The sequence below is a fragment of the Mchenga conophoros genome, linkage group LG10 (assembly GCF_057382185.1).
Source record: "Mchenga conophoros isolate Kocher_MC1m ecotype Shallow Benthic linkage group LG10, M_conophoros_male_GT1.1, whole genome shotgun sequence".
NCBI classification, from domain to species: domain Eukaryota; kingdom Metazoa; phylum Chordata; class Actinopteri; order Cichliformes; family Cichlidae; genus Mchenga; species Mchenga conophoros.
Window position 1 is genome coordinate 3605229 of NC_140535.1, and position 14276 is coordinate 3619504.

Consider the following 14276-nt stretch of genomic DNA (forward strand, 5'->3'; position numbering starts at 1 on the left):
GATTCTTCTTGAGTGAGACAACAAACTTCCATTCGTGTGTTTTGGGTGCTTGACTGCAACTTTTATTTTTATATGATAGTCATTACGTTAATATCGTGTGATAATTCTGGATTTGTTTTCTGCTGCCTACTGGTTAGAGTTACCAGTATAGGAGGAAGGCACATTTTACATGCATATATACACTTACCAGGCTAAATTTCACATAGTTGTTTACCTTGATTCACAGATCAATAGCCGCTCAGTTTGTTCGTTTTTGCCATTTGCACATTTCATGGAGTGTTTCTCTCTGATTCTGAGTCATTTCCATAAAAATGGTAACTATGGTGAAAAAAATTAAATGGTTTATAAAATGTCTTACTTTAGAAATCAAGCCAACACATAGCGGAGGTATTGGGTCAGAGTGTGCCTTTTATTGTATGTTTCCATGTTTCACAGCTGTGGGAAAAACAAGTCAACAGCAACAGAAGAAATAAAACAAGCATGTCAAGGAATAGTTTTCTCTTATTAAGCCGTCACGTTGGCTGGTAAAGCATGGTCAGAGAGAAAATGAAGGTCTGCTTCCTCTGTGATGCTGTCAGGGCTGTCAGATGGCATGGGGCAGCCAGAGTCTCTGGGGCAGTTACTCACATCTGCCTTCATGTTCTCAGTGGAGCTCTCGGCCTTTTGATCAGCTTCATTCTCCAACTGACAATCAGCTGCAAAGTAGAGAAGACTGCTTGGTCGCACGTACTGCTGCAGAGCTCAATTGACGAGCAGTCGGTAATCATTCAGTCACTTTTATTTCTGTGAATTAGGATCGAACAGGTTATCTGTCTCCTTTATTCTTAGAGATACTACTCAAAGACCTGTTGTCTTTAATCTCTTTAACTTTGGTACCTTTCCAGTCTCGTCTAGGAAAGGATTAATGTGTCTTGTTCTTTTTCTTTTCTGGATCCAAACATCCCAGCATATTTCTTTGTGGTTCTATTATAGCACATCTGTCCTTCAATGACCTTGTCTGGGGTTCATTACTCACAGCGCAGTTGCTGCAGGGAGTTGACAGCAGCGAGCAGACGCTGCCTGTGCTCTGGATCAGTCACATTCAGCTCCATCAGATGATTCTCCCTCAGCCTCATCAAGTCGTCTACAGTTTGGTAACCACCCAGCTGCAAACATGTGTAATATTCCTGAAAAAGAAAAAATGGTACCGTTCAGAAGAAAGCTGAAGGAACAGCTTCCTGTTGGAAGGATGGTTGGGTTACCACTGAAATCAGTTCAAATAAGAGCAAAATACCTCAAGACTGAGACGCTTCAGCACTTCCTGGACAGTTGATTTGTGTCTCACTCTGTGGATTTGTGTTTCCAAGTTCTCCTTCCTCAGTATGTCCACGTAGATGAACTTGAAATTTCCTATTCTCCCATTCAGCATGCCTGTCCATATTCCCATGGAAGGCTTGGTTATGATGTCAATGACATCTCCCACCTGAGTAAAATCATTCCATTTTATTACATTTCTTAATAGATAATAGTACGTATAGAACATTGATAAAGATTCAAACTTTAATCTCAAAGATAAGGGAGCAAGTACACGTTTTGGGCCAATCATTGTTGAGATATTTCAGAAAGGACCAAGGTGATAAAACTGTAGCCAGCATGGCTCAAAATCCAGCAGAGATTGCCCTAAAATTAGCATCTGAATATCAGTCATAACTTAAATCCACAAATATCAAAGATAATATAGTAATATAATAATTTTCCATTTGCTTGCCGTACTTGTTTACCTTGAGTTTGAGGGACTCGGTGTCGTATGGACTTGGCACATACTCTGTATGGACTCTGGCTCTGCCACAAAACTGTCTTGTGCATAGCAGATCGTCCTCTAGCTTCAGACTGTTTCTGTTACTGGAATAGTCTGACCCACTGGTGACTCCACCTGGGAAACAGAACACAAGAGGCTTCAGCAAAGGGCAGCAGAATTAAAATGCTCATCCACATTTCAGTAACACAGCAGCACAAGTGTGAGATGGGGATTCTGTTTTTGATATGTCAGCGGTCAGTGTAGCTGGACAAATTAGTGCATCAGAAGAGGGGTAATAGGATACTCAGAACACAAGGATTGCATAATTCATTGGGTTGTGGTGTGAAGGATGTGCTTGGGTCTGTGCCCAGAGGTGCTTACTTGAGGAGCTTTCCAGAGAGACACTGGACCTATGGTGCGCTTTAGTAATTGGTCTCCCATGGTCAGCATCCATCTTCTCTGCTTCACCTTTCTGCATGTCTCTGCTCTGCACAGTAAAAACATTCATTCGTGTTGTTATCTCCAATGCAGTATATGCTTTTGGTTCTCTGTCATGTTCTCTGTCGATTTTGTGCCACAGGAATTTTAGGATAAATAAAAGACAAAGCTAACCAAGCAGAAAGCTGAGTCAGGGCCCTAGGCTGCTGTGTTTGATTCCTCATGTGACTGAACAGCTCAGTATCCCAGACACGTCAGCTCCTCTGGCAAGCAAAATACCTAATCCTGCAAACACTGCTTTGCTTTTTATAGCAGAAGTCCAGGAGCTGTGCGGTGAGCTTAATCCCCAACTTCCTGTGCTCAGCTTTTAACATCCTGCTTCTCTTAGTCTGAAATCTAAATGAGTTTGGCTAAACTGTATACTGCACATCATCTTTAAGTGATTTCTTTAAACTGCACTTTTTACAGGGTGCAATGGTTGTACTGCATACATGTCAAAATGATTAAAAAAACAACAAGAATTGGGTACACAAGTGTACATTTTGGGGGATTTTATCTTAATACACATGGTCAAAAATACATATCCATACAACCCCACTAATAGTCAGTTAGTAACCTTTAGCAAGTTCCACCAGATGCTTTTGGTAGCCCTCAACAAGCGTCTGAAATAATTTGGCTGGATATTTGAGGTTGTGGTCGGGGCTTGGGGAAAGTCATTGCAGAAGCTTAACTTTAGCCTTTAACCAGTTCTGATGTGAGTTTGGGATCACTGTCTGTTAGAAAACCCAGTTGTGTCAAGTTTCAACCATGTAGCTGCAATTTGTGGTGAAGTTGAAAAATTTTGAGGTACTCCTTGTCCTTTATTATTTCATTTACTTTGTGCATTATACCTGTACTACTGGCAGCCAAACACAGCATAATGCTTGACAGTGGGGACAAAGCCTCATCTTTACACCTCCAAATATACGTCTTATAAGTATCTGGCTCCCAACATGTGCAAATCTACAATTCTCTTTCACACTGTTCTGAGTTTTGGTCAGTTAAATAAGTGCTGTGAAGGTAATCCTAAAGAAACTACCTATAAGTACTGATCACTATGCATTCATCGTGTGTCTATGATCAATGCAAAGAAAAATTCTGGGGCGCTAACAAGAATTTAAGTTCCCTCAGAAGGCTAACCTGGCCCAGCATTGTCCAATCATACTGAGCTGAAAATGTTAGTAATGCTAGCTGATGATAGGATGTCATTTAATGCATTTAAACAGAAAAATTTTTTTCATATTGGAGTGTGAAGATGTGTTTCACAGCTGAGCCTGGATAACTAGATCATTTTGGTCCCTCTCCTACTATTGTTTGTTATTTCATTACATGAAGCCATGAAAAAATTTCTGCATTAACACAACATTTGCAGATGCATGACTTACAGAGATGATAGTTTGTGTTCCCTCTGGTGAGTCCTCGATGTGTTTCCTGTCACTCTGAGATAGATGTTCCAGCTCTGTCCTCCGCACTCTCGATGTGGTCAGCTCACCGTTCTGCTCCCACGTTCGCTTGAATAACAAAGCACACTGTAAACAGAAGGATCCAACACAGCTCCTGAAAATAAACATTTAAGAAAGAAAGTTTGAATCCGTAGACGAACGAGCTGGCAGGACGAGGAGGCTGGGCTCTCTTACCAGACAACTTTCATTATCCTGTGGTTTCATTAAAGGCGAGTGCTGTCTTAAGGCTTCAAATCTCTCAAATCTGGTCAACTGTTTGAATAAAAGACAGATTAAAATGTGTGTTTTCTGGTGGGCAACATGAACACCAACAATATAAAACCTGTGTTCTGAATTAGGCTAAACCCTGGAAGCTACACAGCTTGCAGAAATGCTATTTTTGTTGTGGTTGGAGTTTCTTAAATATACATTTTACAAGTTATTAATTACATGTGCTTATTTTTGATCAGCTGCATATATTTTCTAAAGTGTCACTGAAGCTGGTGAAGCATGAAGCAAAGCATCCTTTCTTATACAGGTTGCCCATTAGCATCAGCTTAGCAGTAATTCGGTGCTGCTCTCAGAAATCTGTTACAGTGTGTGTTGGCTAATTTCCCAACAAGGACGTAAACTGAGCCCTCGCTGTCATGCACTGAGTGGTTGGATAAGCACCTCTTAATACCACATACAGGAAACAAGTATAATAAGGCAGATGTTTCTGAAAAGTAAATATCTGCCTCTCCTGACCGTCCTGCTGCTTCATCAGTACTGCTCTCTGAACTATGTGCTCTGATGTATGATGTTGAGTCTGATTTCAGTCAGTAATTTGGCCACATTGGCAAAATTATATTGCTGTAGTCTCGAGAGTCACTCTAACTCAATTCTAAAGAACCACTTGATAATTTAAATGTAGGCTGAAGCCACTGAACAAGATTTGTGGTTACTGTCACAGCCTGACGTGCTGTGTGGTAGACTTTAAAAATAATTCATTACTAGTTACTTGATTGCATCACGATCTCGAGTCTTCAATGAATGTGTCATTTACCATTATAGATTTTTGGTGTTGGCACAGAGGGAACTGAAAGATATCTGAGAGTGTTTGTAAGTCTGGATGCAAGTTGAAGCTGTTCAAAAAACTCCACTAAGTTGCCAAATTATACGGACAAATTAAGTCTACATAGTCGATGTCTAAAACGAGCACAGGCTAATATCTTGCAGTATTAGAATAGATTAGGTTTACTTAAATGACAACAGACTGTATAAACTGCAGAGTGATAATATTACTTTGATATTGTGAAATTAAGCGTTTCAGTGTACACTACTGATAAAATTGTATGTAATGCTACTATCACATCAATCACAACATGCACATTAACAACAACAAAAATGAATTGTGGAAATCAAAATAGCAGCAAGATTTGCAGGTTTAGGCTTCAGTGGGAGTCAAATGGCAAATCTACCCTACCCACAATGCAGTGCAGCTTTTTCCTGATTACAAACTTAGGCTATGTCCACACGTACACGGGTATTTTTGAAAACAGAGATTTTCTGTTTTCGTTTTAAAAAATAATCCCGTCCACACATAAAGGCAGAAATGAAGGAAAACACTGCTAGGAACATGCCAAAGCAACAGGTGGCGATATATTCCTAACCGTGCAGAAATGTTGGCCAATCAGAAGTCTAGAAGCCTCGGTGGGAAAAAGTAAACAAAGCTGGGGCATAGAAGCAGAACCGAGTCGTATGTGTGGAGGGACAGTAACTGTGTGTATATGTAAGCATTTAAACACTGCAGAGAGTAGAATTAACAGTAACAGTATTGTAGAAATTCATTTCACCGAAACAATAACGTGGCGCACTGTGTGACGTCAAAAAAGGCGCACACCTTTGACGCTGCGTATTCTGCATTTTTCTCATCCACACGTAAATGCAAAAACGGAGTTTTAAAAAAAAATCCACCCTGGCTGGAGTTTTTAAAAATCTCAGTTTTCAGTGACCAAAAACGCCGTTTACGTGTGGACGAAAGGTGCAAACGCATAGAAAAATCTGCGTTTTCAAAAATACCCGGGTACGTGTGGACGTAGCCTAAATGTGTAAACATTACATTCTGAACCAGCCACTTTCAACACTGTGTGGAATCCCTTCATAGAAACAGTCCATTATTGATTTATTTTAAAAAATTATGATTATGATGTTTTGAAGAGCTAACGAAACATTAATGATAACTGAGGCTGGAAATTAAAACCAGTACTTAAAAACCTCCTGATTTCATTAAAACAATGATGAAACACAAGTGCTAAGCGCTAATTTCAGTTACAGTTCAGTTAGCTTAAATGTTCCCAAAAGAGCCCTGAAGCACATTTAGAACGGTGAGCAGTGTTGCCAACTCCTCAGTAAGGAAAATCGCTATTGGTTGTCCTAAAAGTCGCTAGAAGTTGCCAAATGACGTCATCGCCTAATTTGCATAATTGATCATGCTAATCTAATTGTAACCTTTGTTTTTGGAGAGAGAAATAACATCGTGGAAGAGACATAAAGTGAGTAAAAAACGTCCTAAATGCATTTAGAGTTTATTTAGAACTACAAATTAAATTTCTTTTAGCAATTATTGTTTTTTTTAATGTCACAATTCCAACCCTGCTCCTTTACCCGGGCTTGGACCGGCAAGTGACCCGAAATAGACACTCTGGTGGAGTTACTTTGTGTGTGTGTTTATAAGTAGTTTTAAACCTTGTGATCCACAAAACAGCATAAGAGTAAAAGAAGAACTGACTGCGTTACAGCACCCGCTGCTTGTTGAGAGTAAAAGCGATACGAGCTTTCATGTCTTTTTTTAGCGACTTTCTTTAGAAAAAAAGTCGCTAAGGGGTCTGAAAACTCGCTAAATATAGCGACAAAGTCGCTAAGTTGGCAACACTGATGGCGAGCCCTGCAAAGCACAGAATAATGATACTTAGGAGAGCTGGGAGGAGGAAGTAGGTATCTTGGATTGGTTTGCTCATTCAAACAGAAAGCTTCATTGGCTGACAGGAAGACATAACTCCATCAGTGTATCTTGATGCATGCTCAATCATCCAGGTAAGGACATCACAATTATGGGGATTTGGGGGGTTTCCAAAAATATAAAAAAGAAAAAGAGATTTAAATTCATAATCATTTGGGGAAAATTACATTTGATAAAAAAAATTCTGCCAGTCTGGTAAATACTTGTACCACTGTAAGCTACTAGTTAGTTTAGCATAAAGTAATGGAACAGGGAAACTGCTTTGTTATCATCAGGCTGTCAGGAAGCTTAACTCCCTCCCGATTCTGCCCCCTCTCCCCTCTCTCCTCCACGGTCTCACTGAACTCTGTCACACACACACAAACACACACACTCTCTGACTCACCCACTGGCCTGCACCAGTTACCAGTCACTTTGTGGAGCATTGGACTGCCATTACCTCATAAGACTTTGTTGTTACACTTTCTCTTACCGTACACTACTAAATCTCCATTTGCACTATTTGCCTATTTGCACTACTCTGCCTGGTTTACACTCAATGTCACTTACCCATTATATTGTATATTGTATAGCTTTCTTGTTATATGTAAAATTGTATTTATTTAAATTTTTACTTTTTAATTATTTTACTTGCATTTTTTAAATCACTTTTATATTTAAATATATTTAAATGTTCATTTGTTATTTATCTAGGGATTGAAGAGTAACGCAATTTCTATTCTCCGTATGTCCTGTACATGTGGAAGAATCGACAAATAAAGTTGACTTTGACTTTGACTTATACCATATGCTCCCAAATAATCTGGTATAAGGACTTTAAAACACAACTTGTTGTTATTTTTATGGATTTAATTTAAAAAAAAAAACATTATGCTTTAAGTTAACAATTATTACAAATTATTAATAAAGTTAATGATGCACCAATGTTCTCAGCTAACGAGTTGCCAGGAGGTAAATAAGCCGACCTTCTAAAGTGTTGCATTGAATTGGATAAATTACTCTAGACTTTCCTAAAGAGCTTTTGGTCAAGTTTCAAGTCTTATTAAATGCAAGTTGATGTTCATTGTGTAAATTATGGTCTGGATATGATAGTATATAATTTAGGACATGACATTTGACTACGAGCCGTAATATCCTGGCCCATATCACAGATACTCCCAATCAAATGTTGTTAGTTCCTGATTTACAGCTTTGTTTTCTCTCATTTGCTTAGAAGCTTCACTGATGGATGGTAATAATGACAAGGTTATAACTTACAGTGTTTTGGTAGAGATGCAAATCTGTGATGGAGCGGATCATTTGGGGAGGAGACAGACCCGACTGTTTTCTATCCAGCTCTGTCCAGTGTACGAGGGTCTCAAAACGATCCCATTCTGTGGTCTGTGGCAGCTCACAAAGTCCATGTCGAGGTTGGTAGCAAGTCTGAGAGAAGAAAGTCTGTGGATAGTCAAAAGGGCTCCACAGGTAATTTCCAACCCTTGTGCTCCAAGCTTCATCCTCCTCTGGATCTTTATGGAGATTCCTGGCGTGTTGCTGTAACAGCTGCTGTGGCAGCGGAGCAGTTTTGGAGAGCCTCCTCTCAGTCTTCCTCCTCCGGCCGATGCAGGTTAGGACTGAGTTGTTGTTGCTCACAATTTCTGCATCTGCTACATGAGATCACCAGATATTGCATGTATTATAAACAGATTCATTGAAAAACTGGAAAGCATCCTCACGAGTAGCTCACCGTTACTCTTAGATGTGCTCTTTCCCTTTCCACTTCTTGCTTGCACAAAATTTTGTAATTTCCTTAGTCTTGCTGTAGTTTTTATTGATTCCAATGCATCAGCTGATGTCTTACTCTCCTAGATTAAAGCAAATAAAAACAAATGCATACATTCAGTGCAGTGTACAAATATTCAACACCAACCATGTCTCCAGAACAGATAGAACAACACTAAATACTAGAGTAATAGGGTTTTTAGTTTTATGAGGTCTTCCACCTTACTGCCAGTAAAGTATAATACTTTCTATGTTTAACATAAAGTCTATGCCAGGGTGCTGGAAAGGAGAGTTCGTCCGTTGGTCGAACCTCGGATACAGGAGGAACAATGCGGTTTTCGTCCTGGTCGCGGAACACTGGACCAGCTCTTTATCCTCTCCAGGATACTTGAGGGTGCATGGGAGTTTGCCCAACCAGTCTACATGTGTTTTGTGGACTTGGAGAAGGCATTCGACCGTGTCCCTCGGGGTGTCCTGTGGGAGGTGTTGCGGGAATATGGGGTGTCTGGCCCATTGCTACGGGCCATTCGATCCCTATATAACCGTTGCAAGAGCTTGGTTCGCATTGCCGGCAATAAGTCGGACTCGTTCCCGGTGGGTGATGGGCTCCGCCAGGGCTGCCCTTTGTCTCCGGTTCTGTTCATAATTTTTATGGACAGGATTTCTAGGTGCAGCCAAGTGGCGGAGGGCTTTCGCTTTGGTGGCCTCAGAATCTCATCTCTGATTTTTGCAGACGATGTGGTTCTGTTGGCTTCATCGGGTGAGGGCCTCCAGCTCGCACTGGAGCGGTTCGCAGCCGAGTGTGAAGCAGCGGGAATGAGGATCAGCACCTCCAAATCTGAGGCCATGGTTCTCAGCCGGAAAAGGGTGGAGTGCCCACTCCGGGTCGGGGATGAGTTCCTGCCCCAAGTGGAGGAGTTCAAGTATCTCGGGGTCTTGTTCTCGAGTGATGGGAGAAGGGAGCCGGAGATCGACAGACGGATTGGGGCTGCAGCTGCAGTAATGCGGACGCTGCACCGGTCCGTCGTGGTGAAGAGGGAGCTGAGTGTAAAAGCGAAGCTCTCAATTTACCGGTCGATCTACGTCCCTACCCTCACCTATGGCCACGAGCTGTGGGTAGTGACCGAAAGAACGAGATCGCGGATACAAGCGGCAGAAATGAGCTTCCTCCGAAGGGTGGCTGGCCTCTCCCTTAGAGATAGGGTGAGAAGTTCGGCCATCCGGGAGGGGCTCAGAGTAGAGCAGCTGCTGCTCCACATCGAAAGGAGCCAGCTGAGGTGGTTCGGGCATCTGACAAGGATGCCCCCTGGGCGCCTCCTGGGTGAGGTGTTCCAGGCATGTCCCACCGGGAGGAGGCCCCGGGGCAGACCCAGGACACGCTGGAGAGATTATATCTCTCGGCTGGCCTGGGAACGCCTTGGTATTCCCCCGGATAAGCTGGAGGAGGTGGCTGGGGAGAGGGAGGTCTGGGCCTCTTTGCTTAGGCTGCTGCCCCCGCGACCCGGCCCCGGATAAAGCGGATGAAGATGGATGGATGGATGGATGGATGGATGTTTAACAATGATTTACTTCATGCTAAACGACTGCTGCCGAACCTATTCATGTTAATTTTCGAATCATACTAAGAAGATTAAAATCTGTGGCCCACATTGTAATTTGTTTCAGTACAGCTTTGATTTGAATCCACTATATACAGTTTAGTCAACTATATTTATAGCACATATAGGTAATATATATCATATCTCTACACTGGATCAATGGATCCCACCTGCCTGGCTTTCCTGACAGCCTCAGGATTTTCTCAGCTGTTCCCCAGCACTATGATTATAAGACATGACAGCGTGGCTGGTAGTGTTTCTAGTTTGTAGAAACACTACCAGCTGCATCGTGGAATATGTCTAGAAACCTACTGTACCATAAACCACTACTGTTCCTCCAAATGAAAGCGACATCATAAAGCACCTTTTTTGCATTGAATTGCTGGTACACCTGACATTCAGTTTGAGGCTACATCTCATTCCCACAAACAACTACAGGGCTTGAGATCATTCCAGTGATCTTGGTATGCTCATTTTATACCGCAGCCAAACTGCTGCTTCCTCACATCTGCCCAAAACAAGGAAAAAACAGTCAGAGCTGGTCAGACTAGTGTGCAGGTGTGACTGCACCAACTGCATGTCCCGTTTCCAGGTTTTCAATTTTTGCAAAATGTGATATTTTGACTCGCTACTGCTTATGTGAAAGTGAGATCTAACTGAGGCTCATTCATTAAATGGTAAATGGCCTGTATTTATATAGCGCTTTACTAGTCCCTAAGGACCCCAAAGCGCTTTACATATCCAGTCATCCACCCATTCACACACACATTCACACACTGGTGATGGCAGCTACATTGTAGCCACAGCCACCCTGGGGCGCACTGACAGAGGCGAGGCTGCCGGACACTGGCGCCACCGGGCCCTCTGACCACCACCAGTAGGCAACGGGTGAAGTGTCTTGCCCAAGGACACAACGACCGAGACTGTCCAAGCCGGGGCTCGAACCGGCAACCTTCCGATTACAAGGCGAACTCCCAACTCTTGAGCCACGATCGATTAGACTTTGTCCCATTAAACCTCGGGGTGACACTCTTTAATAACCGTTATAAATATGTGTATATTTTTTACTGGTACTAATTACACAAAATGTAAGGTATTATTTGGATGATATTGTAAATTTACAACTGGTTTATAAAGATGACTGGTTGGGGGTCATCTGCCTGAGCCTGGTTCTGCCGGAGGTTTCTTCCTGTTCAAAGGGAGTGTTTCCTTCCTTCTGTCACCAGGTACGTGCTCATAGGTGGGGATCTTTATTATAAGGTGTTACAATCTTCTGGATTAATTAAATCTAAAGACTACTTTGTCATGTTGCAGTTACAGTCACTTAAAGCACTGAAGGGACAAAAACTCCATAGGTTGGTAACCACTGGAACAACTGCTAAAGTAAAAGATCCGAGCATTTCCTGCCTACGTTCCAGTTATATCATTCAAAAAGTGTAGCCGTGGTGTACACAGGTCTCTTTTGATGCATATGCTGCCTCATTGTGTATTTGTTTTTTCTGTGATGTTAGCAATGTTCCATGCTCCACTACTTTATCAGCAGCTGGCATGAAATGCGGTAAACGGTATCAAATTCAGGTGTTCTAAAGACCTCGGGGAAGATATAAAAGGTCCTTATAAAGGAGATTAAAGATTACAGAGCAGATTACAGTGGACTCTGTATCTGATTTGGTTGACATACATTTGACCTCTCAGAGATTTTTTTAAGATGTTGAGTTCTTACCTCCATCCGAACCTACGAAGCGTATCTTTTGTTATAATTTAATTATTATCTGACAGATGTATTATATTCTTATATCTTTATTGGTACTTGACACTGTTTTTATCGAATCCCCCTTTTTCCTTGGTTACATAAGCAGAGCGTGGATCGTGAGCAAGGATAAACATGCACAGTCGTTTTGCTCACATGCACACATGGCAAGTGCACAAACATCCAGGAATGCCAGGTATTTGTAAGCCTGTCTGGCACTCGCATCCATGTGGGTACAGGATTACGAGACCTTTAACTCTGCCATCTGCACGGCTTTGCAAATAACTATCATTTGTGGTGCTAAAGTGATTGCCTCCTTATCAGAAGACGAGTGTGAGAGTCCCTATTATACAACGTACTGCCCTGTGTGCTCTGGCTCCATTTCAAAATGTAATCATTATAGAGAGACTACAGAGTTGTGTTTTCATGGCTTTTGTCTTATACTCATCATAAATGTGCTGTAAAGTGATGTGGTTGTACCTGAGTAGTCTGTGTCCTGTCAGACCTCACATCCTTCACTTTGTCTTCTGTTGTCAGTTTGCTGCTGTCACACATCTCTGCAGGATCAATCCACATATTGCATAATAATTTATTCACCTTAATTTGTATGAAGTCCAACAATCAAGTGAGTAATGCAGTTTAACAAATTGCTTTTCATCATACATATCGAAGAGGAGCTGATTCTCCTTACTTTGCTATTTTACCCCAGCCATTGCTGCCAGTGGTAAATTCTCCTGTAATGCATCAGCTGTTTCTTTTTTTGTACCTTTTTCTTGGACTTTCATTTGATGAAACAAGTCCTTCTTGTCACCACATGACAACCAGCAGGTATGATGAATGTCTGTTTCTGCAACACACGGGGTGGAGAGGGAAGAAGCTGTCACATTGTAGCCGTATAGAAAGGTACAGCTACGATTAGAAATAGAAATGTGAACATCTGAGACGTGATCCTTTTGCACCAACCTAACATTTCATTGTCCAAGGCTGATTTTGGCACGCATGATCTAAAATCACAAGTAAATAATTATTGCCTGAATGAAATTGAAAATTGAGATAAACTCAAGATGATAATAAAAATATATGTAAAACTCACCTTTTGCTCTCTCTTTTAAACTTCATCTTTCCCAGGGGTCGGTTCTTGGTAAAACAAAGAACACAACTTTTAGTAAGCAAATGTGCACAAAAATTGTGAACACACTTATTCCATGTGTTTTGCATTGTGTGTTTATAAGTTAAATGTAACAGTGAACGTTTGAGTATTTGATTACGTCTATAAAAGCTCAGAGGCAGCAGACTTACGGAAGTAATTGAAGGATCTGAGCCGCCCCAGTCAGCATTGCGCCTCAGAAGAACAGGACTGCAGTGGTACTTGGGCAGGACTTCCTTGAGCTTTTGGTTGTTTGCTGGTTCATACATGCTTTCTGTGGAGCCCTCCTAAACAGAAAGCCAGCACGCATGTTGTTAAGTACTGTAGTATTTGACCCACCTAAGAACTTTAATAATAATCAGGACAAGTTCATAATCAGTAGCATTTTTGCTACAGGCTATGCAAAAACCACTCGTATTAATTCAAACAAAATTCAGTCGTGGATACAAATGTTGGTGGCCGTTAAGTTATGTACGGGCTCACTTAAAAAATAAAAATAAATAAATGGGGAACACGACATTACATTCCCAGAGAGATGATGAAATGAAAATATTATATTGGAAAATCAAACAGCTGCTCCCTGTGTGCTGATGTCTGTTTAGTTCAGACTGACCCACCTGTTAAGGCAACAATAGGATATATGCAGACATATACGCACTAATCATTCATTATAATAAGATAATACAACATTTGAAAAAAGTCATCTACAGATAGAGTTACTGCCCCCTCGGTGTGTGAGATCAGCTACACCATATAATGTTCCCACTCATGAAGGTCTCACTTCCAACAACAAATAAAATTTGACACATGATGATTTCCCTGCTCCTTAATATTAATATTTATTTTATATGAAACATCAAGACCAACTATAAGCTCATCTGTTGATATGATAATCAATTCTCTAACGCTGTTGTAATAATGGAATCATTTATCCAACAAAATGCACAAAATGCAGGAAATAGAAGGATAGTAAAGAAGAAAAAGACTGCATCAAAGAAATCGGAACGAATCTTGGAGGAAAGTTGTTTGCTGTATTGTCTCATCCCGCAGAGAGACCTGTCAACAATAATAACATCAGCAGTGTCTCCCATAAGAGTACCATGACTTTCCTCTGTTCACCAGTTCCTTTAAGTGTCTCCTCACAGGCTAACCTCAAGTTTAGAGCAGTTCAAAAGATGAATCTTACCAGTGTGAAGCAGAACAGGTTCATGGCTGATGGTCTGGGTCGAAGACAACGAAACCAAGTGGAGACAGGCTTAGCCTCCGGGTCACGTAAGCGCACTTTCACGCGCCATCCTCCATCTCAAACCCACACAAGCACCC

General features: G+C 41.4%; 1 protein-coding gene across 4 annotated transcripts; it reads right to left on the reverse strand.

Moving 5' to 3' along the window:
- Positions 1-390: 390 nt before the first annotated feature.
- Positions 391-14276, reverse strand: samsn1b (SAM domain, SH3 domain and nuclear localisation signals 1b). Of its 4 annotated transcripts, none has more exons than XM_085288221.1 (15): positions 14140-14276; positions 13106-13240; positions 12900-12943; positions 12770-12810; positions 12573-12653; positions 12287-12363; positions 8424-8541; positions 7955-8340; positions 3892-3969; positions 3640-3765; positions 2159-2264; positions 1761-1912; positions 1274-1462; positions 1016-1166; positions 391-695 (listed from the first exon to the last, which is right to left on the reverse strand). In XM_085288221.1, the coding sequence occupies exons 1-15, from the start codon at positions 14161-14163 to the stop codon at positions 505-507; spliced, it is 1899 nt and encodes a 632-aa protein (XP_085144347.1). In that variant the 5' UTR covers positions 14164-14276; the 3' UTR covers positions 391-504. The 4 variants fall into 4 exon arrangements, with proteins under 4 accessions (XP_085144347.1, XP_085144345.1, XP_085144346.1 ...); XM_085288219.1 differs by having other exon boundaries at positions 3640-3783; XM_085288220.1 differs by having other exon boundaries at positions 7955-8343.